The sequence below is a fragment of the Neophocaena asiaeorientalis genome, unplaced genomic scaffold, assembly GCF_003031525.2.
Source record: "Neophocaena asiaeorientalis asiaeorientalis breed wild unplaced genomic scaffold, Neophocaena_asiaeorientalis_V1.1 scaffold87, whole genome shotgun sequence".
Classification (NCBI taxonomy): Eukaryota; Metazoa; Chordata; class Mammalia; order Artiodactyla; family Phocoenidae; genus Neophocaena; species Neophocaena asiaeorientalis.
Window position 1 is genome coordinate 4,914,808 of NW_020175432.1, and position 22,862 is coordinate 4,937,669.

Below are 22,862 nucleotides of genomic sequence, written 5' to 3' on the forward strand. Positions count from 1 at the left end.
CCAGAGGGTAAGGCAGGGCTCAAAGCCGCCCTGGCGGGGCGGCTCCCCCACGTCCTATGAATCCTGTTAGAGGGGAGGCCAGGCTGCTGGAGCCCCCAGTCCTGCTGCCATCTGCCCCCAGTTCTCACAAGGAAATGCCACCCCTCCAGCCCTCCTGCCGGAGGCCCCTGGACCTGGTTTTGCACAGGCATCTTTGCACACACATGCACGCAGGCCCTCTCCTCCCTGTGCCTGTCCCCAAGAGGCTGGGAATAGCCTGTAGAGCCCAGGGCCCTCAGGGCACAGGGACCAGCCTCTGGAGCAGGGCAGAGGCAGCTTTTACAGTATGAGGCTTCTGGGGAATGGAGGGGAGGGGAGCATGCAAATATCTTTTTCTTTTGCACATTTTACAAAAACACACCCTGTGAGCCCAGGGCCTTGGAGGCTTCCTCAGCCCTGGGAACACCTCTTTCAGCTTCTGCTCCCTCTTTGCTCTGAGGCCCAAGTCCAAAGAAAGTTGGTGGATGGAAGTTTTGTGTGTGTGGTTTAAGGTTTTGTTTTTTTCCCTTTTCCTTTCCCCCCCTAAAAAAAAAAAAAAAAAAAAAGAAAGCCAAAAAACTTTGTCAAACTTCAAACTTCAGAGCTCCCTAGTGGCAAGGAGGGGAGGGGAGGAGAACTTCAACCCCCTCAAGCTTCCCACCCCCTTTCCCCAGAGTCACGTCTGACCCGTCTGGTTTCCAGGAGCAACCAGACATGATGTAACACCCAGATGAACTTGAACTTGGGGGTGTTGAGAAGAAAAACAATGGCTCCGAGCAGGGGCTGGAGCCAGCCCCCTCCGCTCTGTGCCAGGGAGGCCAAGAGAGCCCTGCTGGTAGAGGGCAGGAGGGGGTGCCAGAGGAAGGGACAGCAGGAGGGCCTCCCCTCCTGGCTCTGGGCTGGCACCAGGCGGCAGGGCTCTGGTGCCCCTGCCTGCCCACCCTCCCTCCCGCTGTCCGCCCTGCAGCTCTGACTGTATATACGCTTGTTCACTCTCGGGGACCACTGCCATGAGCCCTCCCCATTCACCCCATTTCCGCTTCCACACGCTTTCCCTTCTTCACTTTCTCTGCTCACTTTGCTTGGATGTTGGGGCCAACTCAGAATCTGAGGCAAGTTTGGGAAACAGTTTTTCTTCCCCTTGTTCCTACAAGGAGCCTTGGGCCGGGGCCCTGAGCAGGCAGGTGTGTCTGGGGATGGGGGTTGGGGGGCCGGAGTCGGACAAGCTGAGCGAGCGGGGAGCCCTCGGGCCTGGGGGCAGGCAGGCGGCTGCAGCGGGCGCAGGGGGTCCAGTGGGGGGCGGTTTCCACAGTAACCAGTGACTTTAGCTGATCTCTGGAGCACCAGATGGAGAGAGAACAATAGAATGAGGGAAGAAAAGAGAATTTTACCAATTTTGTCATTCCCTGGGCAGCGTTTTTTACTTAGTTTTAATCAATTTTGGACCTGGCTCAGGAAGCAGGGAGGGGTGAGCAGAAAAAGCCGCTCCGTGCTTGGCAGCAGATCCCCCATTTCTGGGACCCGTGGGGAGGCACCAGGGAGTCCCGTTGGAGTTGTCTTTGTCCCTGACTCCAGGCCTGGAACCAGAGTCTTCCTCCTCTGAGGGGAGGGCCCCTCAATCTGAGCACGTCCCCCTGCCCCCCACCACTGTGCAGCTCAGGAGACCCCAACGGGGCCAGTCTGGGGCCTTGGCTTGGCCTGCCAAGGGCATCGAGGCCAAGCAGGTCCTCCCTGCACTGGTTGTCCCTGGCCTCTCTTCCCTCACAGGAAGGGGGAGGGGCAGGCTCACAGCCAGGGTGATGGTGTAAGGGTTCTGGTGTAGTCTCCCCTCGGGAAGGTGTGTGTGTGTGTGTGTGTGGGTGTCCCAGAGAACACTAACACCCGAGCCTGCAGGGACAGGGGGCTCACTAGGGCAGCTCCCCTATTCCTCTGGCCAGGACCAAAGCCTGGGAGCTGGCTGCTGAACCAGCCCTCCCCCAGCCACTGAGAATGCCTGAGGCCTGGGTTTCCTCCACACCTTGCTAGGCCCCCATGAGCCTCCACTTGGCCTAAAATCAGTCGATGGGGTTGAACTTTGGGCAGGTGCTCCAGGAGCTCCATCAAAGGAGGGCAGGTCTCCTCTCTGCATGTTGTCCAGTACGTGGCAGGAAGTGTAGTATCTCTGCCCACCCAGTAAATGCTAGCAGTGCCCCCAGTCATTGTGGCAACCCCAAACCCCCGTGTTTCCAAATGCCCTCCATCTGCACTACCCAGTGTGGTGGCCACTGGCCACATGTGGCTGTTTAAATTAAATAACTAGAGAAAAATTTAGTCCCTTGGTCACATTAGCCATATTTCAAGTGCTTAGAAGCCATGCATTGTTAGTGGCTACTGCATTGGACAGCACAAATAGAGAATATTTCCATTGTCCCATAAAGTTCTAGATGATCTCCGAGGCCCTTTCTTCTTTTTTCCAGTTTTATTGAGATATAATTGACATATATAGCATTGTATAAGTTTAAAGTGTACAACATAATGACTTGACTTACGTACATCACGAAATGACTGCCACAAGAGGTTTAGTAAACATCTATGATCTCATATAACCAAGGCCCTTTCTAACTCTAAAACTTGATGTCTCCATCTCACGGTGGACGATGGCCTGCGGTTCCAAACCAGAGCCTGAGGGCTGTAGGCATAATCTGTGTGACCAAAACAAGTGTTTCACATATTGGAAAATTTCACGTGAAATTGTCTGGACTTTCAAGCTTCTTTTCTTTTTTTTTTCAAATTAATAATTTATTTTTGGCCATACCACATGGCATGTGGGATCTTAGTTCCCCGACCAGGGATCGAACCCGCACCCCCTGCATTGGAAGCTCAGAGTCTTAACCACTGGACGGCCAGGGAAGCCCTTCTAGCTTCTTTTGAAAATTTGGCTGATCTAGCTACCCTAGGCCCTCACCCTGATGCGGCAGCCCTGGCCACAGCCTTGGAAAGGTGCGGGTGTCCTGGTCACCACAGACCCTGCCTCCCTGTGAACACGCCACACATAGCAGTTAGGAGCATTGAGTCTGAGCTGCCCCCTGCATTTGAGTCCCAGCTTGGCCCTGTGGGCTGTGTGGCCTTGGGCAGTTCAGCCACCCTCTCTTCACCTGGCTTCTGTGCAGGGTTGGAGTGAGGATAGAATGAGTCAGCACCAGGTGCATGCTCTGTAGTTAGCTCTGCTTGGCCTCTGCAGATCTGAGTCTGTGACCCTGAGCGGGAGAGAGGCCCCAAGATGCATTTTCAGGGACCACCCACCACCATTTTGCCCCGAGGGTACCACCAGACATACCCAGGCACTGTAGACCATAGAGGAGAACCCCCCTGCCCCGCCCCTTGGCCATGAGGTGGGGCCAGAGCCTTTTGTGGAGGGTTCTGCCAGGCAGCCCAGTTCCCAGGGGTCCACCCTAGGTGTGTTTTGTACTGAGTGGCTGCCAGAGCCTGTTTGTGGGAAGGCGGCGCCCCCTGCTGGCACCCTGAGGGAAGCGATGCCCACGCGAGGGAGCCTCAGGTCTTCCACAGGGCGTGGCGCCCAGGAGGGTAGAAGATCAAGCCCACTGGGCTACTGATCCCTTCCCCCAGGCCTGGTACTGCTAGGGACTGAAGCCATGTGGTACCCACCCCTCCCCAGACTTTCAGGCTGTGGGACCTTAGCTGAGCTATGCAGATGGGAATTTCTGCTTTTAATCCAAAGAGACAGAAAGAAAACTCAGCAAGAAGCTGGGCTACCCCCCACGCCACTCCCCAAACCCCTCTGGGGACAAAAGCTGTAGCCTGGCATCCTCCCCCACCCTCCAGGACCCACACAAAAACCTAAACAATTGGAAACGTGGGCAGATCCCAGGTCTGTGCTTGTGCCAGTGCCAGCCACGGGGATTCACCCGCTGGGCACGGTACCCACGAGAAGGCCAGCTGGACTCCAGCACCGGAGGCAGGGTCTCTTAGGGGGTCAGGATCCCCACAGGAGGGACCGACAGAGTGGGGATGTACCTCTGCATGAGGTGTTGGTTCCTTGGCTCTGCTGGAGCTGGACCCTCCAGGGGCCTCAGGAACCAGCCTGGAGTCACAGGACCAGGTGGGAGCAAGAAGGGACCTGCCCCTGCTCTTCTCAATATCGCCTCTTTTTTCGTCCCATTTCAGTCCTGGTTCCTCTGATAAGATCGACAAAAGAAATGGCAAAATGAAAAGAAGAGGTTCCTCAAAAGGGGGGAGAAGAAATTTTGAGACGTGGAAAAAAATCCCCCAGCCCAGCCCAGCCCCACCGAAAAGCAAAAATTAGACGTCGTCAGCCACTCAGCCCTTCTCTCCTCCAGCCCGGGGACCCCTGCAGGCCCCCAGAAGCAGCTCAGTTCTCGGAGAGCCTCAGAAGAGGTCTCGGTGGAGCTGTGCACCAGCAGCCAAGCAGAAAGAAACATGCAAAACGGACTCTGTCAAGTAGAGGACAGAAAGAAAGGATGCAGAACTGCCTTCCTCCCCCCATACCCCGTCCCGGCCTTCTGGGGAAGGAGCAAAATCCCCAAACAAAGCAACCAGCACAATTCTGAAGGGGCCTGTCCCCCACCCTCACCCTTCCCAGGGGAACCCCACCCTCGACTAGGGCCGGAGCTTCACTAGGGAGCTCAGAGGACCAGCTTGTAAAGATGATGGGGTGCAGATCCAGAGGGCTCTCCCCTCCAGACTCCACCCCCTCCCTCCCTCACTGCCTTTGCCTCTGGCTTCTTCCCCCAGCTGCTCTGGACCGGGTGAGGCAGGGTAGCCTCGCGATGTCCCTCTGCCCCGCCCTCGGGCTAGAAGCCCCCCAACCCCGGCTGGGCAGGGGGCATCTCCCGGAGCTAGTTTTGTGCTCCCAGAATGGAGGTTGTTCTACCACCCGACCCTGAGCTGCAGGGGCAGTTCCCCGGGCCCCAAACCCCTGTGTACAGTCCATAGGAAAAGGTCGGAATGCTCTAGACAGCCCATCCCAGCCTGGGACAGGTCCCCTCTTCCCTCTCTCCCAAGGCAGGCCAGGAAGGTCACCGTCCTGACATGCTACAAGTGAGGGGAGGTGGGCCCCAGGTTGCCCCCACACCCCAGCCCCGCATGCAGGTGCCCTCGCTCCGCCCCATCGGTCCCTGCCCCTGCCCCTACGCAGACAGCCCTGCTGTGGCCGGGCCGGAGAGTGGAGCAGAAAGGGGACCCCGGAGTCGAGCGAGGAGGACGAGGCAGCCGCCGCTGCCGTTGGCTAAACCGCCACCCGCGCTAGGTAGGCGTCCTGCTTGCCGACTTTCAGTTCCTTTGGAGGGTGTTGGGTGTCGTCCTTTTTCAGAAGTGTTTTGGAGCTTTCTCTGCCTCCCCTTTCCCCCACGCCACCCCCACGGCCACTTCTCTCTGGATTTCAGCTGTAATGTCTTTACTCTTTATTTAGGGGTGGGGCATTCATTGTTTCGGTCTTTTTGCTGTTGCAATTGGGAACTCCTCCATTTGAGCAACTTGGGAACAATTTGGTAACACACCACAAGAAGTAGCTCTCCCCCACCACCACCACCACAGCCCCCTCCTCCCCCAAGGGATGGTTGGGGGCCTGTCCAGAGGGTCTTCAGAAGCCCCCCTGGGAGGGAGGGGAGCAAACAGCACGCCCAGCCCGCCTCCAGGGTGTGACTTGGCCCCTCTGGCTTGTCTTTCTGTGCCTTACTCCCTCCTCCCTGCATCTTGGCCCCCTTCTGGAGTCCTTGTGCCTCTCTCTCTCTCTTTCTCTCTCCTTCTTAACTGTATGAAAACACAAAGCACAGGTCAGGATCCTCTGAAAGTCAATCAACCCAACGTTGCACCACACAGGGGTGGGTTATGGGCTTTATTTATTGTGAATCTAGTTTGTGAGGCTGTGGCCCCAAGCAAAGGGAGGGAAGGAGGGGAGGGAGGTGGCTGGAGAGGAGAGGAGAGCTCTTACCTGGGGCAAAAGGGGCCAGCTTGAGTGGTGCCGCCTCCCCAGCTGGAAGCCACAAGGTGGCTGGCCCCAGGGGTGGCTTTTGTTGGAAGTTGAGCGAAGCCCCTCCCCCATCCGCGTGTAGCCCTCGAGGAGGACCGGGTCTGAGAAGCAGGGGATAGGGGAATCCGCGGGAGCCTGGGGGTCGTGGGGAGTAGGGCGAGGGGCAGGCGAGGGGCGACGAGGGCGACAGGAGATGTGGGGACGTGTTAGAAGAGAAAAAACCCACAAAAAATATATATGGGGGAAATGAACTTTTTTTTTTTTTTCATTGAACCAAGTGCAATGCATCAGAGAGTTTTCCTATCTTTGTATGTTAAGAGATTAAGAAAAAAAAATTCTATTTTTGTTGTAATGTCCTCGCGGCTCTGGGGACGCTAAAAGAACCGGGCCTGCCCCGCCTTGTGCGGGGGTAACGAAAGCTGAGTGTTTTTTCCTTTTTTTTTTTTTTTTTTTTTTTTTTTTTTAAGTCGTTTTCCTGCGTTGACGAGGATGATCTGGGGTTTTTATTTGTTTCGTCGTTCGTTCTCGGTTTCGGTGGGAGGGCTGAAGGAAACGTTCACATTTTAGAATTGAAAAATAAAAAAAACAACACCTCGACATTAAAAAACCAACACAAGATCAAAAAGGAAAAGGACGAGAGAAAATTATTTTAAAGATAATTCAACATAAAAACCCTGGTGCTTCTTACATTATAAAGTACGTTTTAAAAAACCCACAAACTATTATACATAAGTTTATGAATCAATTAAATATCCTGCACTTGTTAGGAACACGCATATCCCTTCTTTGTTGAGTTTAACGGAACGGGACAGCGAAAAAAAACAGTATATACGAGTATCTCTATATATAGTACTAATGGATTTGGTGTGCTTCCCCCTTAGCGTCCCCGTCCCTCCGCTCCTCTTCCTTCAGCCTGGTCTCCCCCTCTCTGCCCTCCACCCCCGTCTCTGCACTGAGATACATAAGAAACAAGGGTAGTTTACTGTCTGTTTTGTTTTCTGGGTTTTCAGTGTCCTAGCGGAATGCAAGTAGGCAGCCAGCCCGTACGTTCCCTCTCCGCCCCGCCCCACCCCACCCCGCCCCCGTCACTGCGCTTCTGTTATACCATCTTTGCCTGACTCTCTCCGGCTTCTCCATTGAATGGCTAATGTGTATGTGAAATAAAGAAATAAAGAAAAACAAAAGCAAGAGCGCCTGAGCCTTCGCTAACGCGATCGTGCGGGAGAGTTTCGGGGGATCGGTGGGGTGGGGCCGCCGCACGGATTCTGCGCCTCTCTCCTCCCGCCAGGCCGGCGGCCGCCACCGTCGAGGAGCGCGTATCTCTTGGTCTCCGGGAGGGGGCGCCGGTGAGAAAGGAGTAGGCTCTCCGGTCCCTCCCCACCTCCCTCGGTGACCCCAGCACGTAAAAATGCGGCACCACTTGGGTCCGATGACCGCTCTGACGTGTTGGTTCCCGGGTCTCTCCCCCGGGAGGGGTACGCGGACAAGGCCACTTCCAGCGGGCGGTGGGCGATAAAAGGGTCTGCAGGGCCCCTGGGGGCGACGGTCGCCCTTCCAGACCCCCGGGCCCTTTCCCCTGTAGGGGACTCTTCACTGGTCCTTCTTCGGGGGAGTTATCTCCAGGGCAGGCGCTGAGCGTCGTCCGCCCCTTCCTGGACGGCCCTGGGCTGAGTTCCCAGTGCCCTTCGGCTCAGAGGCGACACCGTGGAGGTCATCGCACCTCCGGACTCACAGCCGCTTTTTCTGTCTTGATGGGTCGGCCCGCCCCACCGGGGCTGCCATCGGGGCCGCCTGGGGGCGCGGGCTGCGGGCGCGCCACCACCTCGGCCCTGCGACAAGGCCCGCGGCGGGCGCCGTCGTCCAGGGCTCGGTGCGCCGGCCGTTTGCGGGGCCCTGGAGGGGCGGAGCCTGCGGCCAGAGCCGCTGCCTGGTCGCGCAGCAGCCGCACCAGGAAGCCAATGTATTTCATGGCCAGGCGGAGCACCTCGTTCTTGCTCAGCTTCCGGTCGGGCGGGTGCGTTGGCAGCAGTTTCCTGAGCTCGGCGAAGGCGCCGTTCACGTTCTGCTGCCGCCAGCGCTCCCGACTGTTGGTGAACACGCGCCGGGCCACCTTCTGGGGCTGGTGCCCTGAGGACAGGAGTGGCAGGGTTGGCGCCATGGCCCGGGGGAGGCAGGCACCCCCACCTGCTCCCAGGCTCCCAGCACCCTCATGGGACTTCAGCCCCGGCGGGGAGCTGGGCCTTTCTCCACCCAAGGGATACACACGTAGGATCCACGTGTAGCCCTCCTGCCAGTTAGCAGCCCCCCGCAACCCCACCTCTAAGCTGCCTAGACAAGGACTATCACAGGCCCAGGCTGCAGACAACTGAAGCCTTCTGTACCTCTGTCTACACCTTGATGTTAAGGGCTGAAATTCTCCAGGGAATGTGGCTGTCGGTCCGGGGAGCTGTCCCTATGGTTCTCATTCTCATTCTGAGAGTTTCTCTCCCAGTGATTGTGGTGCCGTTCGTGTCTCAGGTGGCCTTGTGAACTCCTGGTATATCTAAATGGCTGTGGTGTGTGATCATTGCCGTGCGGTTGTGCTTGTGTGGCTAATTCCTGTGTGGCCATGGACCTCAGTGGCTGTGGTTGCGGTCCTGTGGCTCTCTCTCTCTCGTGTGGCTGTCTCTTGGATGGTTGCTGTCCTGTGGCTGTTTTCTGTGTGCCTGCGCATGTGCGTGGCTGTCGTTTTGAAGCCCCCGTGCCACGCTGTGTCTTGCCGCGACTCTTTGTGGCTCATTGGGTGGCTGTGCTTGTGTGGAACCGGTCATTTGTCTGGGGTTTTGCACGTGGGTGTAACCTGCCCGAGTACTGAGGCCCTGTGTGGGCTGTCCTGTGTATGTCTGCGTGCGATGTCACATAACCTTGCCCTGTGGACGGCTACGTGACAGACGTGGGCCCCAGCAGAGATGGCTGGGCGAACACAAACCCATACTCACCCTCAGCCAGCTCCAGCTCACAATGGCTTGGTCTCCGCTTCAGCCGGCTGCTAGGGAAGGTGCTGAAAGGTCCTGCCGGCCCAATGTAGAGGCTGTAAGGGGTCGTGGGTCACTAATGCCTTGTGGGTAAGGACCCTGACCCCGGATTCCCCCCAGGCCCCAGTCCCCCACTGACCTGTTGAGGAAGGGGTGAGGGTGGTAATGCAGGGCCAGGGGCGCTGGGGCGGTCCCCAGGGTGGAGAGTTGCAGCAGCGGGGGACGGAGGGTGCTTAGTTCCGTGGTGGCCATGGCTGCCCCTGGGGGCCTGGTGTGGCCCAGGCTGATCACTGGCACGCCAGGGGGCAGCCTGGGTGGCGAGGAGCCTCTGTGGCCCACCTCCTCCGCCTTTGGGGGCCCAGGCGAGGCAGGCTTTGGGGGCGGGGCAGGCACTGGGCTGGGGGCACACACCATCTTGGCCTTCTCGGTCATGGTGGGGCCCACCTCTGCCTGGGCCTCGGGCGGGCACATGGACCCCGAGGGGGTGCTCACCTGTGGGAGGAAGGAAGCCAGCGGGGAGAGGGGAATCAGAAGCCATCCCCCACCCTTAGCCCAACAGAGCCCTCAAATGGGAAGAAGACTGGAGGGGGGTGGCAGTTCAGTGGGCAAAGGCAGGTGCAGGGTGGGCCCAGAAACTACCAGGACATGGGAGGGGGGCCAACACAAGGACAGGAGGTGCCCACTGAGGTTCTGGGCAGCACTGAGCTCAGGAATGCTGCTTCTGAGCTGTCTGTGACCCATGAGGCCTTAGTTGTAGAGCCCCTGAGCCAATTTCCCTTCTTCCAGAATCCCCTCTCGCCTGGAGCCTGGAGGGAAGGGCAAGGCAGGGAACCCATGATGGACCCTTTGACCACAGGGTGCCCCTGTAACCCTCAGATCTGATCCCAAGACCCTTCATTGACACCATGGACCTTGGAATCCCTCCACGATTGACTGACCCTTCACTGACCACTGCCCCCTGGCTGACCATGTGGCCCTCAGCTATAACCCTGAGGCTCTTCCCATTGTCTCCATGTCAGACTCTGAAAGTCCTCCATAATCACTCCAGTGACCACGCCCCCACCCGCTGAAAATGTCCCCTTTACGAACCCTGTGACCCCACTGCTGACATTGACTCCAGATGCTAACCCTACTGCCCAGCACAGAGTCATGCCCTAATCCTCCCTCTGGCTCTTGTGTCCTCCCCACCCCCCATCAGTATCCACCCCTTTGCACCCTGCTTCCACATCCCTGGTCACTCTTGGCCTCATGGCCTGGCGTGTCCCAGCAGTGTCTGGGATTCCTGGCCCCTCTGCCCTGTCTTCCCTAGCTAGGCCTGGTCTCTCACTTAGTGGGCCCCCTAGATGAATGAAGGCAGGAACGAATGAATGAATGTCGTAGGGTCCGGGATCCCCCAATTTCAGGCCCACGCCACCCTTACCCCAGCACTGCTCCGGATGCCTGCTGATGGCCGTGACTCTGTCCTTCAGGTCCAAGATGTGGTTCCGACTTCAGGCAAGGCACCGCCGCCCACTTGGGCCCCTGCGCTCCGTGCTGCTGGCAGCCGGAGGCCCTGTCTGGGCCGCAGCATCAGGCCGCCCCGCTTCCTTGGCTCCCAAGGGCCACCGCGGCGGCGGCGGCAACAGGGTAGGTCCCTCCAGGGAAAGTGAGCAGCTCCGGGCCGCCTGCCCTCTCCCCGCCCCTGGCGGCTGGGTTTCCTCCCTCTCACCCCTGGCGCAGCGGCCGGAGGATGCTGGGCCAGTGCAGATAAGGGCCTGGCTGCCTGGCCGCGCCTGATAAGGAGCCGGGCTGACCCCGGAGGAAACCAGCGGGCGGGGATCTCCTAGCGCGGGCCTCAAGTCCCCGCCCCCAGCCGGCACATGCAGGACTGACTGTCACCCCTCAAGGCCTCACCCTCCATCCCCCCAGGCACTGAAGGATCCCAGCCAGGGTGCACACCCCTAGGAGTGAGGTGCCCAGTTGCATGCAGAAGGGACACTGAGGCAGGGATGGATGCAGTGGTCCCTATGTCACTTGGGTCTGTCCTCCAGCTTTGAATACCCCTTGCTGTGTCCGTGCTGATGGGGGTGGAGGAGAGCTCTTTCCGGCCCTGCTGGGGCCTCGTGACCCAGGGGCCCCCTTCTCCTCTCCTCACCCTGCCTGGTTCCTCTTTCTACAGAGTGCCTCCCCGCCTTTCTGCCAGCCCCACCCTGGAGTGGGGCACTGACAGTTTGGCCTTGGGTGTCCAGCCTAGGCAGGTGTCTTGCCCCCACCCCATGCACTATCCACACCACCTTTCCAGGCCCAGGAGGGTGAGGGGAAGTGCCACAGCTGGGGGAGATTTCCTCCCATGCCAGAGCTGGCAGAACCTTCTAATAGGTTCCTCCCCAGCAGGTCCCCACAATCCTGGGCCTCCACATCACAGGATCACATAGCCCCAACTCAGAGGTCCTTGGCCCTCATCCCACAGTGGGGGCCACTTCAGGGTGGACAGTGATAAAGAGGCATTGGGTAAATATCTCGGAATGGCGGTAAAGCTCAAGTTCCTGCTGGGCCTCACAAAGGGAGGGGTGCTGGGTACCACAACGTAAGCAGTGACACTGTCAACATAACACTGTCCCTTATCCCCAGCAACCTCCCACCGGGTCAGTCGTCCTTTGCCCAGTGCGTATCTGGGTGACTGCAGGAGCCCCAGGCAGGCCCTCAGCTGCCCCCCAGCACCGAACTATCGCCCCCCCACTCAGGAATCAGGTGAAGCCCAGGACCCCACAAGCAACCTTCCTACTGCCCCAGGGAAGCAAGGGTACAGTTCTAAACATACGAGTTAACTCTGGTATCCCTACAGGGTGGGTTCTGGAATTAGGTTCATTTTACAGATGGGGATGAAACAAGGTAAAGGGCGCCTGCAGGGTCCCACAGCTACCACGTGGCAGGGTGGGGATTCTGCCCCAGGCCTCTTCGTTAACGCTGCCACCCGCCGCTGCCCTGGGGGGGAGGGGTTGCAGCAGGCTGCCGGGTGCCTCAGTGTGCGAGCCCGAGGGGCCGCAGGGCAGGAAGCACCTGGTCCGGAGCGGATGCATGAGGCGCCTGGTTCCGGTCCGGCTTCCGCCACCGGGGCCCTGGCGGGAACTGGGCCAGAGAAACCAGTCGGCGAGGTGGCGGCGGCGGGGGCGCGAGTCCATAAGCGGGCGCGGGGTCTAGAACACCAGCCTGCGCGCGTGCCTGCGTCCAGGGGGCGCGCCCACGCTGGGAGGGTGGGAGGAAGGGGAAGGGGGTAAAGGTCCCTGCGGGCGTGAGCGCACGGCTGCCGCCCCGTGGCCACCTCGGGAACGGCAGGCGCCAGCAAATGGGTGGCTAAGCACCTTGCAGGAAGACGATCAGCTCCCCACCTCTCTGATACAGACAGAACACTCTTGTCAGAAACAATGACAACACTTCATTCGGGCAGGGACAAACACAGCCCAGGTGCACAGAGCTCCCCAAGGGAGTTAAAACAGATGGACAGAGGAACAGACCCCAGACAAGCAGCTGAAGAGATGGACAGAGCCCCTCCAGCAGATGGACAGACACACCACAGGCAGCCTCCCCATTCAGACAAATGACAGTCAGGGGAAGGTGAAAAGTCTTTATTGGCTCAGTCTTCGCCTGGACCAGCAGCAGCCCCAGGCCCAAGGGGGTTCTGATCGGGGGCCTCTGGACAGTCAGTGGGGGTGGCTTCAGCAGTGGCCTTGGGCGTCAGGGGGCTATGCGAGTAGCAGCACTGCTCCCCACGCTGGCAGGTGCCCTGGTGGGAGTATGATGGGTGTGAATGAACCCTGGCCCGGAGCTCAGCAGCCTCTGCTGGGTTCCCTCCCTGGATGGGGAGCTCACTCCCACACACTTGCCTGGCCCCAGTTCTCCCAGCCCTGCCTGCCCATTGGCCCAGCCCTGTTGCCGGGAGGCGAACCCATGTGTGCTTCAGTGGGGGCTGGGGGGCACCTCACCTCCTTGAACCTCTTGCAGGGAAATGTCTTGAGATGGGCAGCCCGCTGGGCCAGGTCCTCATCCGGCTCCTTTCGCTTATTTTGGAGCAGCTTGCGTCTCTCTTCCACAGCTTCGCCTGCCGCCTTGCCTCTGCGTAGGGAGATGAGTAGCGGAGGCTCCGTCTGGCCTCCGTGCCCACTCCCCCCAGCCAAGCCCCACCCCCATCCCACTCTCACTCACCGTGGCCGGGCGCGGGGCCGGGGACCCCAGTTGGCCTCGGGGTTGGCCTGGAAGCGCTTGAGTCCTCGCTGGCGGGAGCTGGGGTTGGCATCGTCCCGGATGGTGAAGTTGGCCTGCAGCCTAGGGAAATGAGGGTGGGGGCTGAAGGGCACCTACCAGGCAGGCGGGCACACACCACCCAGGCCGCCTGCCCACCTCAGTGCAGCTCGACGTGCTTTGGGAAAACTGTGTCTGCAGACGTCAGGTTTCTATCATTCATTTAATAAACATTTATCAAGTGCCTACGGTGTGCCTAAAGTCTGCTGCCGGTAAAGCTGACATTCTAATGCACAAGACAGGCAAGCAATGGGGCAAATCAGAAATCAGCAAACTGTAACGTGTGAGGGCATGAGATTAAGAGTTTTGGGGAGTCTGGGAGCCATGCAGAGGCCCTGAGGAGGGGCTGTGCCTGGTGAGTTTGGGTGAGGAGGCCAGTGTGGAGTTGGGGGTGGTGGTGGTGGACGAATGAGGGCAGGGAGGTGAGGGGGAGATGGTGCAGGGCCTGCAGATAGAACTGTTTCTAGTGAGTCAGGTGGGAGCCACGGAGGGTTCTGAGCAGAGGAGGGACGGGATCTGACTTGTGCTCACAGGTGCCCTCTGGCCACTGCAGGGGGGAACAGAATGCGGGGGGAGGAGAGCTGGGGGACCAGGGTGAAGGCCACTGTACTGGTCCAGGTGAGCAGTACTGGGGCCAGAATAGGGTGAGGGCAGAAGGGGAGGGAGAGAGGTGGATGGATTCTGGATCTCACTTCAAGAATGAGCGTGTGTCTGTGAGGAGAAGGGTCTGTGTCGTCTGCTTCCCGTGCCTGCGGGCAGCCGTATCCGTGCCATGCCCCTACCTGGGCTCCACACTGAGAATGCGGAATGCCGGACTGGTCTCCGACAGGCGCTCCCGTTTCACCGGACACTCCTTCTCCTGGGAGGCAAAGGTCAGAGGTCAGAGGATGCTGGCACTGACCATCCCCTGCCTTCCCAATTCCGTCTGGTCAGGCCTGGCCTCACCCAGCAGCGCATGATGTCCCAGAGGGCCGAGGAGGGGGCGTCTGTCTTCACGGCATTCTTACAGGCGTGGGAGAGGGAGACCCGGAAGCCAGCATGGAGGAGGGCAGACCTGGGGAGCGGGAGGGATTGTGAGAGGGAGGGGAAGGCTGGACCCCAAAGTCGGTGCTGACCTGTGAGTGTGACCCTTGTTTCACAGACTGGCGTGGCTGCACACCTCCTGGTGACTACATTGCCTGCGTAATGCCAACCACCTTAACGGTAAGACTATCCCCGTGGCCAGGGCTCATGGCTTCCAAGAGCTGTTCTAAGCTCTTGTGCATGAGAAGCCCTACACCGGGGTTATGTTTGATCTCCATTTTATAGGGGACTCCAGTCCAAGAGGGACCCGACTTGCCCAAGGGCACCCAGGGGTCAGGCAGAGGCTCCACCCCGGGCCCGGCCTCACCTCAGCTGCAGGAGCCTGGGCGTGCTACAGTGGATGGCGCTGCTCAGCTGGTCCAGCGTGTAGTAGAGAGGTACATCCAGGAGCTCCTGCGAGAGAGGACGGGGTGGGTGTGGGGCGGACCGAGGAAGGATGGCCGGGCACCAGCGGAGCCTCCTCCCGGTCACGGCGCGGCCCCCACCTCAGCGACGACGCTCAGGACCCCACGGATCCGCTCAGCGGTGTGGAAGCGGCCAGGGTTGGCGCTCACAGCCTCTAGGACACGGCCCACGAAGTCTAGGTCGTGGAGGGGCTCTGCCCACATGGGGCCACCAAGCTATGGACACACAGGGACCAGATAAGCAGGGATCAGGACAGCCAGGACCCCCGCCTCCCCCTGGCCTTTCCCCCCGCACCCCCACCCAGCCCCACCTGGTGTCGCTGCCCACAGTGCTCACACTCTGGGGCCACAGGGGGGCCGCAGGCTGCAGAGAACTTGACCCTGCACAGAGAGGGGTGAGGTCGGGGGTGGTGACCCTGGCTGGGATGCCCCCTTCACCTTCCTCCCCAGCTCACCCTTGCTCACCGGCCACCGGAGGCTCCTGAAGCTTTGCCAAGGCGCTGGAGGTGGAACGACCCGCAGCCCACACACTGGAACACCAGCGCCTGCTTGCTGTGGGAGACCAGGGTGGCCACCAATTCCTAGAATTGCCACCACACCCCAACTCTTCCCTCAGGCTGACTGGGTCCCCTCTGGGCTCCCCAGGGCAGCCTTCCCTCCCCCCGCCCCGGGAAAGGCCCCGTTACCTCCCTCATCCATCACCCTTCCCTGCCCCAGGCTAACCTGGCCGAGGCCTTGACCTTGGCCTGGCCGGTGAAGACACGGACAAAAATGCGCACGTAGAAGTCAGCGCTGATGCTCAGCAGGGGCACCACAAAGCGCTGGTAGCAGTTGGCGTGGAGGTCCAGGCTGTGTAGGACAATCCTCAGGGCCTGGCGTGGGGGATGGGTGCTAGCCATCAGTCCTGCCCCCACTGCCACCTCCCCTACAGGGAGCCACACAAGGTGCTCGCAAGTACAGGGTCAGGGCCGGCTCCCCGGGTTCTCAGCCCAGCCCTGAGTGACCCTTGGCAAGTGAGAGCCTCAGTTCCCTCATCTATGAAATCACACCAGTCTGTCTCTTTAAGGCCCTGGCACTAAATGATTAAGGAAGGGACTTCCCTGGCGGTCCAGTGGTTAAGACTCCACGCTCCCAGTGCGGTAGGCATGGGTTCCATCCCTGGTCGGGGAACTAAGATCCCACATGCTGTGCAGCACGGCCCTCCCCCCCACAAAAAAAAGATTAAGGAAAGCACAGGCCCAGTAAACCAAACCTCTTCCAACTAGCATTCTCAGCATGCCCCATGCTGTGTGATGTGGCACAAGGACCTGCATTCCTCTGGGCAGGATACTGGGTGCTGCGAACTACTGGGGCCTTCTCCTTGCCAGAGGCTGCAGTAAGACTCTGACACGGGAAAGGAGGCAGCATTTTCCAGACTGACCTGACAACAAGGTCCTTAAGGAACGAGGACAAGAGCTCTCCTTTCCCAGCCCCTCAACATAGCCAACCCTACCTTCTTCAATCCCCATAGCAACCTGGTGGGGTCTGGGTCATCATCATACCCATTTCACAGATGCAAAAACAGAGGCCCAGAAAAGGTGAAGTCACTTGCCCGAAGCCACCAGCAAAACTAGGACCTGAACCCAGAGCCAAATGCAAACCTGGAAAAACTGCCTTTAAAAAATAATTTTGTGAAAAAAAAAAATAATAATTTTGTGGGTTTCCCTGGTGGCACAGTGGCTGAGAGTCTGCCTGCCGATGCAGGGGACACGGGTTCGTGCCCTGGTCCGGGAAGATCCCACATGCCGCGGAGCAGCTGGGCCCGTGAGCCATGGCCGCTGAGCCTGTGCGTCCGGAGCCTGTGCTCCGCAACGGGAGAGGCCACAACAGTGAGAGGGCCAAGTACCGCAAAAATAAATAAATAAATAATTTTGTGGACAACCCTGATGGCGCAGTGGTTAAGAATCTGCCTGCCAATGCAGGGGGCAAGGGTTTGATCCCTGGTCCAGGAGGATCCCACATGCTGCGGAGCAACTAAGCCCGTGCGCCACAACTACTGAGCCTGCACTCTAGAGCCCGCGTGCCACAACTACTGAGCCCACACGCTGCAACTACTGAAGCCTGCATACTCTAGGGCCTGCGTGCTGCAACTACTGAGCCCGTGTGCTGTAACTACTGAAGCCCACGCGCCTAGAGCCCATGCTTGACAACAAGAGAAGCCACCGCGATAAGAAGCCGCACACCACAACAAAGAGTAGCCCCGGGTCGCCGCAACTAGGGAAAGCCCGCGCGCGGCAATGAAGACCCAACGCAGCCAATAAATAAATAAAGAAGCATAAAATTAGAGATAATAATAATAATTTTGTGGGAGTTCCCTGGTGGTCTAGTGGTTAGGATTCCAGGCTTTCACTGCTATGGCCTGGGTTTAATCCCAGGTTGGGCAACTGAGATCCTGTAGGTCATGCAGTGCGGCAAAAAAAAAAAAACCCCACAAAAACAAAGAAAAGAAAATCGCAAAGTTGTTGAAGTAGAGAATACTAGAAAGAATAATGTAATCAGCCACTCTTATCCTGGGCAAAACTACTGCCCCACCCCACCCCCAAAGGACCATATTTGGCAGCCATGCTCTCAGGAACTATGCGGGTTAAAGAACGTGCTTGTTGGGACCTCCCTGGTGGCACAGTGGCTGAGACTCCGTGCTCCCAATGCAGGAAGCCTGGGGTCGATCCCTGGTCAGGGAACTAGATCCCACATGCGTGCCGCAACTCAGAGTTCGCATGCCACAACTAAGGAGCCCGCCTGCTGCAACTAAGACCCAGCACAACCAAAAAAATAGATAAATATTAAAAAAAAACAAACAAAGAACGTGCTTGTCATCAAAATCCTGGGATGGATCTGGCCAAGCAGGTCTGGGGGTGGGAGGAGAGTCGGGAGGCCCCTCACCATCTCGTGGCAGGCCCGGCTCTTGAGGGCCATGGCCCCGTACTTGCTGTAGCATGTCTCCCCACTGTTCCCCGCCAGCACTGCCATGTCTGTGCAGGTCACACACAGCAGCCCTGTGGGGAGGGACCCGGCAGTGAGGACCCTCCAACACCCCAAGCCCTGCTCAGTACATAACCCCCACCCACCCATCCCCACCCCGCCCTTGCATCAGGCTGGCCTCACCTCCTTCACTCACAGCCTGCACAGCTGCATCCAGGAAGGGGGCGGGGCTGCCATAGGGGTCCAGGTCAATGACATCAAACCGCTCCGACGCCTTCTGATGCTGGTACATCAGCATCCTAGGAGCGAGAGGGCCAGGTCCTCAGCCCCCTGCACCAGGGACCCATGCTGTCCCCTACACACGTTCACTCATACAATGTGATGGTTTGGGCCTGGACTTGGGGGCCAGCCGCGTGGCTTCAGATCCTGGCTTATCCAGCTGCTGACTATATTAACTTTTCCTCCTTGGGTCTGTCTACCTATCTAACAGCGGCAATAATAATAGGGAATTCCCTGGCGGTCCAGTGGTTAGGACTCCGTGTTTTCACTGCTGACGGCCTGTGTTCAATCCCTGGTCGGGGAACTAAGATCCCATAAGCCATGCAGCGCGGCCAAAAAAAAACCCAAAAACAAAAAAACGGAAAAACAAGATGGCAATAATAATAGCCAATACCGATGCAGCACGTATTTACCTGACACTGTTTCAAGCGGTTTATAAATGTATTAACTCATCTAATCACACAATCTTCAACAGATTTGAAACTATTGTTGTTCTTTGCAGGTGAGAAAATGCAAATGCTCCTGACCATGTAATTTATAACTGCAACCCTTCCTTCGTCCATCCCTTATACCCTGTTATTTCACCCCTGCCTCCAGCACTTCTCACCTCTAGTTTACTACACAGTTTATTTATTTGTCATGATTATTGGTTATCATCTGTGTTTCCTATTAGATTCTTTTTTTTTTAAAAAAAAGATTTATTTACTATTTATTTATTTTTATTTATTTTTGGCTGCGTCGGGTCTCTGTTGTGGCACGCGGGCTCTTCGTTGGCGCGTGGGCTTCTCTCTAGTTGTGGTGTGTTTTCTCTCCTCTACTTGTGGCACGCGGGTCGCAGAGCGTGTGGGCTCTGTAGTTTGTCGCACGCAGGCTCTAGTTGAGGCGTGCGAGCTCAGTAGTTGTGGTGCGTGGCCTTAGTTGCCCCGCGGCATGTGGGATCTTAGTTCCCTGACCAGGGATCGAACCCGCGTTCCCTGCGTTGTGAGGTGGATTCTTTGCCACTGGACCACCAGGGAAGTCCCCCTATTAGATTCTAATATGGTCAAGAAAGCAAACATTTTAAATTCATTTATTTTCTGTAAAGGGTCAGGTAGTAAGTATTTTAGGCTTTTTGGGAGACATATGGTCCCTATCACATATTCTTCTTTTTCTAAACCTTTAAAAATGTGAAAAACATTCTTAGATGGCAGGCCGTAAAAAAACAGGCTGTGGGCCTCGCAGGCTGTAGTTTGCTGACCACTCCACAAGGTCAGGGATTTTGTCTGTATTGTTTACCGATGCAGTCCTGACAGGCAGAATGGCTCCTGGGGATTTCCCTAGTGGTGCGGTGGTTAAGAATCCACCTGCCAATGCAGGGGACATGGGTTCGAGCCCTGGTCCAGGAATATCCCACATGCTGCGGAGCCACCAAGCCCGTGCGCCACAACTACTAAGCCTGTGCTCTAGAGCCCTCGAGCCACAACTACTGGGCCCACGTGACACAACTACTGAAGCCTGCGTGCCTAGAACTCGTGCTCCACAACAAAAGAAGCCACCGCAATGAGAAGCCCGTGCGCCATGACAAAGAGTAGCCCCCGCTCACCGCAACTAGAGAAAGTCCACGCGCAGCAACGAAGACCCAACGCAGCCAAAAATAAATGAATAAATTTATTTTTTTAAAAAAAGAATGGTGCCTGGCACTGGATATACACTGGTTCACTTGACTGAATAGAAGTACAAGAAGTTGAGTCTAAAATGGAGACCATAATGGTACTTATTTCCACCTCCGAGCACAAGCCACACAGGTATAATCAGTAACCCCTATAAAACTACTGTCTTTGTTTTATAGACAAGGAAACTCGGGCTCTAAGAGGCTAAGGCCACTCTCCCAAGGTCACAGAGCAAGGTTATGACACAGCCAGGATTTGACCCCAGGGACCTCTGTTCCAGAAAGCACCTTCCAGCAGCTAGCCTCTACTGCCCAGCACCTACCGGGCATCCGCCTGGCTGGGCTGTACAAGGTGGGCCACATCGTTGAGCTGCACATTTCGGTGCATGAGATCCACGGCCCGGGCAGAGGCATCATTGGCAACCACGGATCGGAGCCCAGGCACCTCTAGCGCAAAGCGAATGGAACGCAGGCCGGAGGCTGCCAGGCCTTCCAGCACTCGCAGGCCTTCCTGTTGGAGTAAGCAGGGAGCCCCACTCACATCCATGCCTCCATCCTCTGCTGGGCGCCAAGGAGCCCCCCCTCCCAGCTCCTATCGCTCTACCCCTCCAGGAGCCTTCCTTCTTTTACCACCCACTGGACTCCAGGGCTGCTACCTCCCACGTTCAGGCCCCACCTCGCAGATATCCCGCACGGCAGCTGTTCGAGGCTGGTCTCCCGGGGCCAGGTTTGCACCCTCTTTCACTTCGGCCTTGTCCTCCTCTTGCTCCGACAAGTCCACGACCACCTTTTGCAAATCCTTCTCACCTGGCACCTTGACTGCAGCCATCCAGACGCACGAGTTAGGGGATATCAAAGCGCCATCTGAGAAACCTCCCCCAACTCTTCAGAATACAGGAGATTCAGGGAAGAAAATCTTCCCCAAAGTCCCTGGAGAAAGGCAGAGGAGCAGAGCCCAGCGCCTGCTACACGGCTGGAGTCTTTCTGGAAGGTAAGGGAGAGAAGGGGCGGGGCAACGAGAGAGCTCTGCATGACACCCCTGCCCACCAGGAGCCTGGACCTCTACTCACTCTGGATTCCTTTGGCCCCAAGCTGAATGCGAGCAAACTCGGTAATCACAGCACATCTGCGGGAGACGGAGAGTCAGCTCACACTCCTTCATCCTCATAGACCCACTGCCCTCTGCCAAGCTGACCCCGGACTCTGCTCACGTCAGGTCCCGGTTGAACTCCTGTACTGGGTTGTAGAAAACTTCGTTTGCGCTGGGGAAGACGATCTTGGCGGCCCCCTCAGTGACCGTCGTCTCCTGAACCTCAGGTGGGCGCTCTTCTCCGCAGGGCTCAGTGCCATTCTCCATTGCCGCTGGATTTGGCGGCCCTTGGGGCTGCCCCTCCATAAACCGGGCTCTAGAGAAGCTGCGGGCGGAGCGGAGACTCAGGCTTAGCCACAGAACGATCCTCGCACGGGACATCCGCGGGCGCCTCTGCCCGCCAAGCCTAGTTCGGAGGGCGGGGGAGAGAATAGCCAAACCATCAGAGAGCTGCTTTCCTGGCCGGATGGCCTACACAAGTGTAAAGTAGGGACTAAGGAAACCCTATGACCTCAGTAAATTGACACCACCCCCCGTCTTTGGTGAACTGTCCCTGAGAAGCCGGAAGCCCTCGAGCGGGCCCACCCATGCTCCGGATCCCTCCCCGCGTCGCCCAGGCCCCCCCTCACCTTCTCTTGCAGCACCGAAAACCAAATTGGTCTCGGTGCACGTTTCCCCAGATTAGGACCTGGGCGCCGCCATGTTGGCACAGTGGGAGGGCAGATCATGTGACAGAATTTAGTCAATCGTTGATGCTACCTATAGTGGGCAGCTGGGATCAAAATGCACGGCGGAAAGCGCTGAAAGTCTTGTGTGACGGCCTTAATCACTGCGGCTCCCCTGGGAGGGGACACCACACTAGCCCCATTTCACGGATGAGGAAGGTGAGACTCAGAAAAGGGGCGGTAAGCGGAGAAATCCGACACCTATTGATCGCCTCCTGTGTGCTGGGTTTTGTAAACACAGTATGTCAGGGCACCCTGCGGGAATAACTCAGACTCTGGAATCAGATTTCCTGCGTTTGAATCCCAGTCCTACCACATGCTCTTGACAAGTTACTTAAACTCTCTGGGCTTCACTTTCCTTACCTGTTAAATAAGAGCCCTAGCTTCCAAGATAGAGCAGAGATTAAACGACAGAATGCCTGGAAAATGTGCAAAGTAGGCTCTCTCACATAGCAAACCCTCAGAAGGTTCTAACCGGTGTAGGAAAGGAGACCGTAGTGTCGGTACTGACTGGTTCCAGCCCCAGCTTGCCTTCCTACTTGTTCTTAATGCTCTCTGCTTATATGTACCCATTTGCAAAATGGGCAGAACTTTTTAACGTTCGTTATTGAGTTGTGATGAGAATTAAACGAGTTAGTGCAGGTAGAATGCTTAGAATGGAATCTGGCGTCGCATAAGCATCGGACAAGTGTTAACTTTTTTTTTTTTTTTTTTTTTTTAAGTGTTAACTTTTATTGTTTCTTCTTGGGCCCGGTTTTGAATCCTGGCACCCGCCACCACTTCCTTGCTGTGTGACCTGGAGCAGGTTTCTTCATCTCTCTCTGCCTCCCTTTCTTATTTTCTATAAAGTGTGTGTGTGTGTTTATAAAATAATTCCTACCTAAAGATATTACTGTGAAGTTTAAACGAGATAATCCCGTAAAGAACCTAAAACAGTCCCTGGCACAATAAACAGCAGATATTATTGTTTGCGTTTTTACAGGAAAGTAAAGTTCCGAAAGGCAGAGCGACTTGTTTAAGGTCGCGGGACTAGATGGTGGCGAGGTCGGGACTCGAACTCTGTAGCAGAGCCAAGGTCCAGACAGGGATTCCGAGGGGCCGAGGGAAGAGACTGAGGAGAGAAGGGGCGCGTTCGGCGCTCGGCTGGCCTAGCCTCGGGGGCGGGCACCGGGGGCGGGGGGTGGGCGGGGCCACGGCCGAGAGGTCCGGCTAAGGGTTGAGGTGGGGAGGACATGGGGGCCTCCTCCGACCGGGGAGGAACCTGGTTAGCAGCCTGCACTGTGCCCCGGCCCGAGTGCGGAGAGTCCCGGTCCCCGCGAGCGGCCTTGAGCGTCCAGCCCCGGGCCGGGCCGCGGAGCTTGGGGGCGTCGGGA

The 22,862-nt window shown here is 57.5% G+C and overlaps 4 protein-coding genes across 8 annotated transcripts in view; 2 read left to right on the forward strand and 2 right to left on the reverse strand.

Moving 5' to 3' along the window:
* Nucleotides 1-4,272, forward strand: part of NFIX (nuclear factor I X) — a 66,684-nt gene extending 62,412 nt beyond the window's left edge. For all 3 annotated transcript variants that reach the window (XM_024767364.1, XM_024767366.1, XM_024767365.1), the window contains one exon: nucleotides 4,183-4,272. The gene's annotated coding sequence lies outside the window, so the exon portion shown is untranslated. The remainder of the gene's footprint in view (nucleotides 1-4,182) is intronic.
* Nucleotides 4,273-6,824: 2,552 nt separating this feature from the next.
* Nucleotides 6,825-11,179, reverse strand: LYL1 (LYL1 basic helix-loop-helix family member). The gene is made up of 4 exons (XM_024767367.1): nucleotides 10,442-11,179; nucleotides 9,161-9,513; nucleotides 8,986-9,077; nucleotides 6,825-8,134 (listed from the first exon to the last, which is right to left on the reverse strand). The coding sequence occupies exons 2-4, from the start codon at nucleotides 9,490-9,492 to the stop codon at nucleotides 7,719-7,721; spliced, it is 840 nt and encodes a 279-aa protein (XP_024623135.1). The 5' UTR covers nucleotides 9,493-9,513; nucleotides 10,442-11,179; the 3' UTR covers nucleotides 6,825-7,718.
* A 1,426-nt stretch (nucleotides 11,180-12,605) lies between these two features.
* On the reverse strand, nucleotides 12,606-21,485 carry TRMT1 (tRNA methyltransferase 1). 3 transcript variants are annotated; one of them, XM_024767661.1, is made up of 17 exons: nucleotides 21,394-21,472; nucleotides 20,886-21,089; nucleotides 20,745-20,800; nucleotides 20,351-20,493; nucleotides 19,998-20,185; nucleotides 17,931-18,046; nucleotides 17,709-17,821; nucleotides 15,510-15,658; nucleotides 15,252-15,338; nucleotides 15,098-15,167; nucleotides 14,868-15,002; nucleotides 14,690-14,775; nucleotides 14,245-14,353; nucleotides 14,082-14,158; nucleotides 13,204-13,323; nucleotides 12,984-13,113; nucleotides 12,606-12,784 (listed from the first exon to the last, which is right to left on the reverse strand). In XM_024767661.1, the coding sequence occupies exons 2-17, from the start codon at nucleotides 21,068-21,070 to the stop codon at nucleotides 12,635-12,637; spliced, it is 1,914 nt and encodes a 637-aa protein (XP_024623429.1). In that variant the 5' UTR covers nucleotides 21,071-21,089; nucleotides 21,394-21,472; the 3' UTR covers nucleotides 12,606-12,634. The 3 variants fall into 3 exon arrangements, with proteins under 3 accessions (XP_024623429.1, XP_024623428.1, XP_024623430.1); XM_024767660.1 differs by having other exon boundaries at nucleotides 12,612-12,784; nucleotides 20,886-21,170; nucleotides 21,394-21,485; XM_024767662.1 differs by lacking the exons at nucleotides 19,998-20,185; nucleotides 20,351-20,493; nucleotides 20,745-20,800; nucleotides 20,886-21,089; nucleotides 21,394-21,472 and having other exon boundaries at nucleotides 12,612-12,784; nucleotides 17,944-18,008.
* A 51-nt stretch (nucleotides 21,486-21,536) lies between these two features.
* Nucleotides 21,537-22,862, forward strand: part of NACC1 (nucleus accumbens associated 1) — a 17,641-nt gene continuing 16,315 nt past the window's right edge. Inside the window, exon 1 of the mRNA XM_024767681.1 lies at nucleotides 21,537-21,648. The gene's annotated coding sequence lies outside the window, so the exon portion shown is untranslated. The remainder of the gene's footprint in view (nucleotides 21,649-22,862) is intronic.

Coding starts and splice junctions, on each gene's coding strand:
- TRMT1 (XM_024767660.1), bottom strand. CDS start 21,145: ATGTCCCGTGCGAGGATCGTTCTGTGGCTAAGCCTGAGTCTCCGCTCC. Junction 20,494..20,744: donor TGGGGCCAAAGGAATCCAGA/GTGAGTAGAGGT, acceptor GGATGGCTGCAG/TCAAGGTGCCAGGTGAGAAG. Junction 15,339..15,509: donor AAGGTCAAGGCCTCGGCCAG/GTTAGCCTGGGG, acceptor GGTCTCCCACAG/CAAGCAGGCGCTGGTGTTCC.
- LYL1 (XM_024767367.1), bottom strand. CDS start 9,492: ATGTGCCCGCCCGAGGCCCAGGCAGAGGTGGGCCCCACCATGACCGAG. Junction 9,078..9,160: donor CCTCACCCCTTCCTCAACAG/GTCAGTGGGGGA, acceptor GACCCCTTACAG/CCTCTACATTGGGCCGGCAG. Junction 8,135..8,985: donor TGAGCTGGAGCTGGCTGAGG/GTGAGTATGGGT, acceptor TCCTGTCCTCAG/GGCACCAGCCCCAGAAGGTG.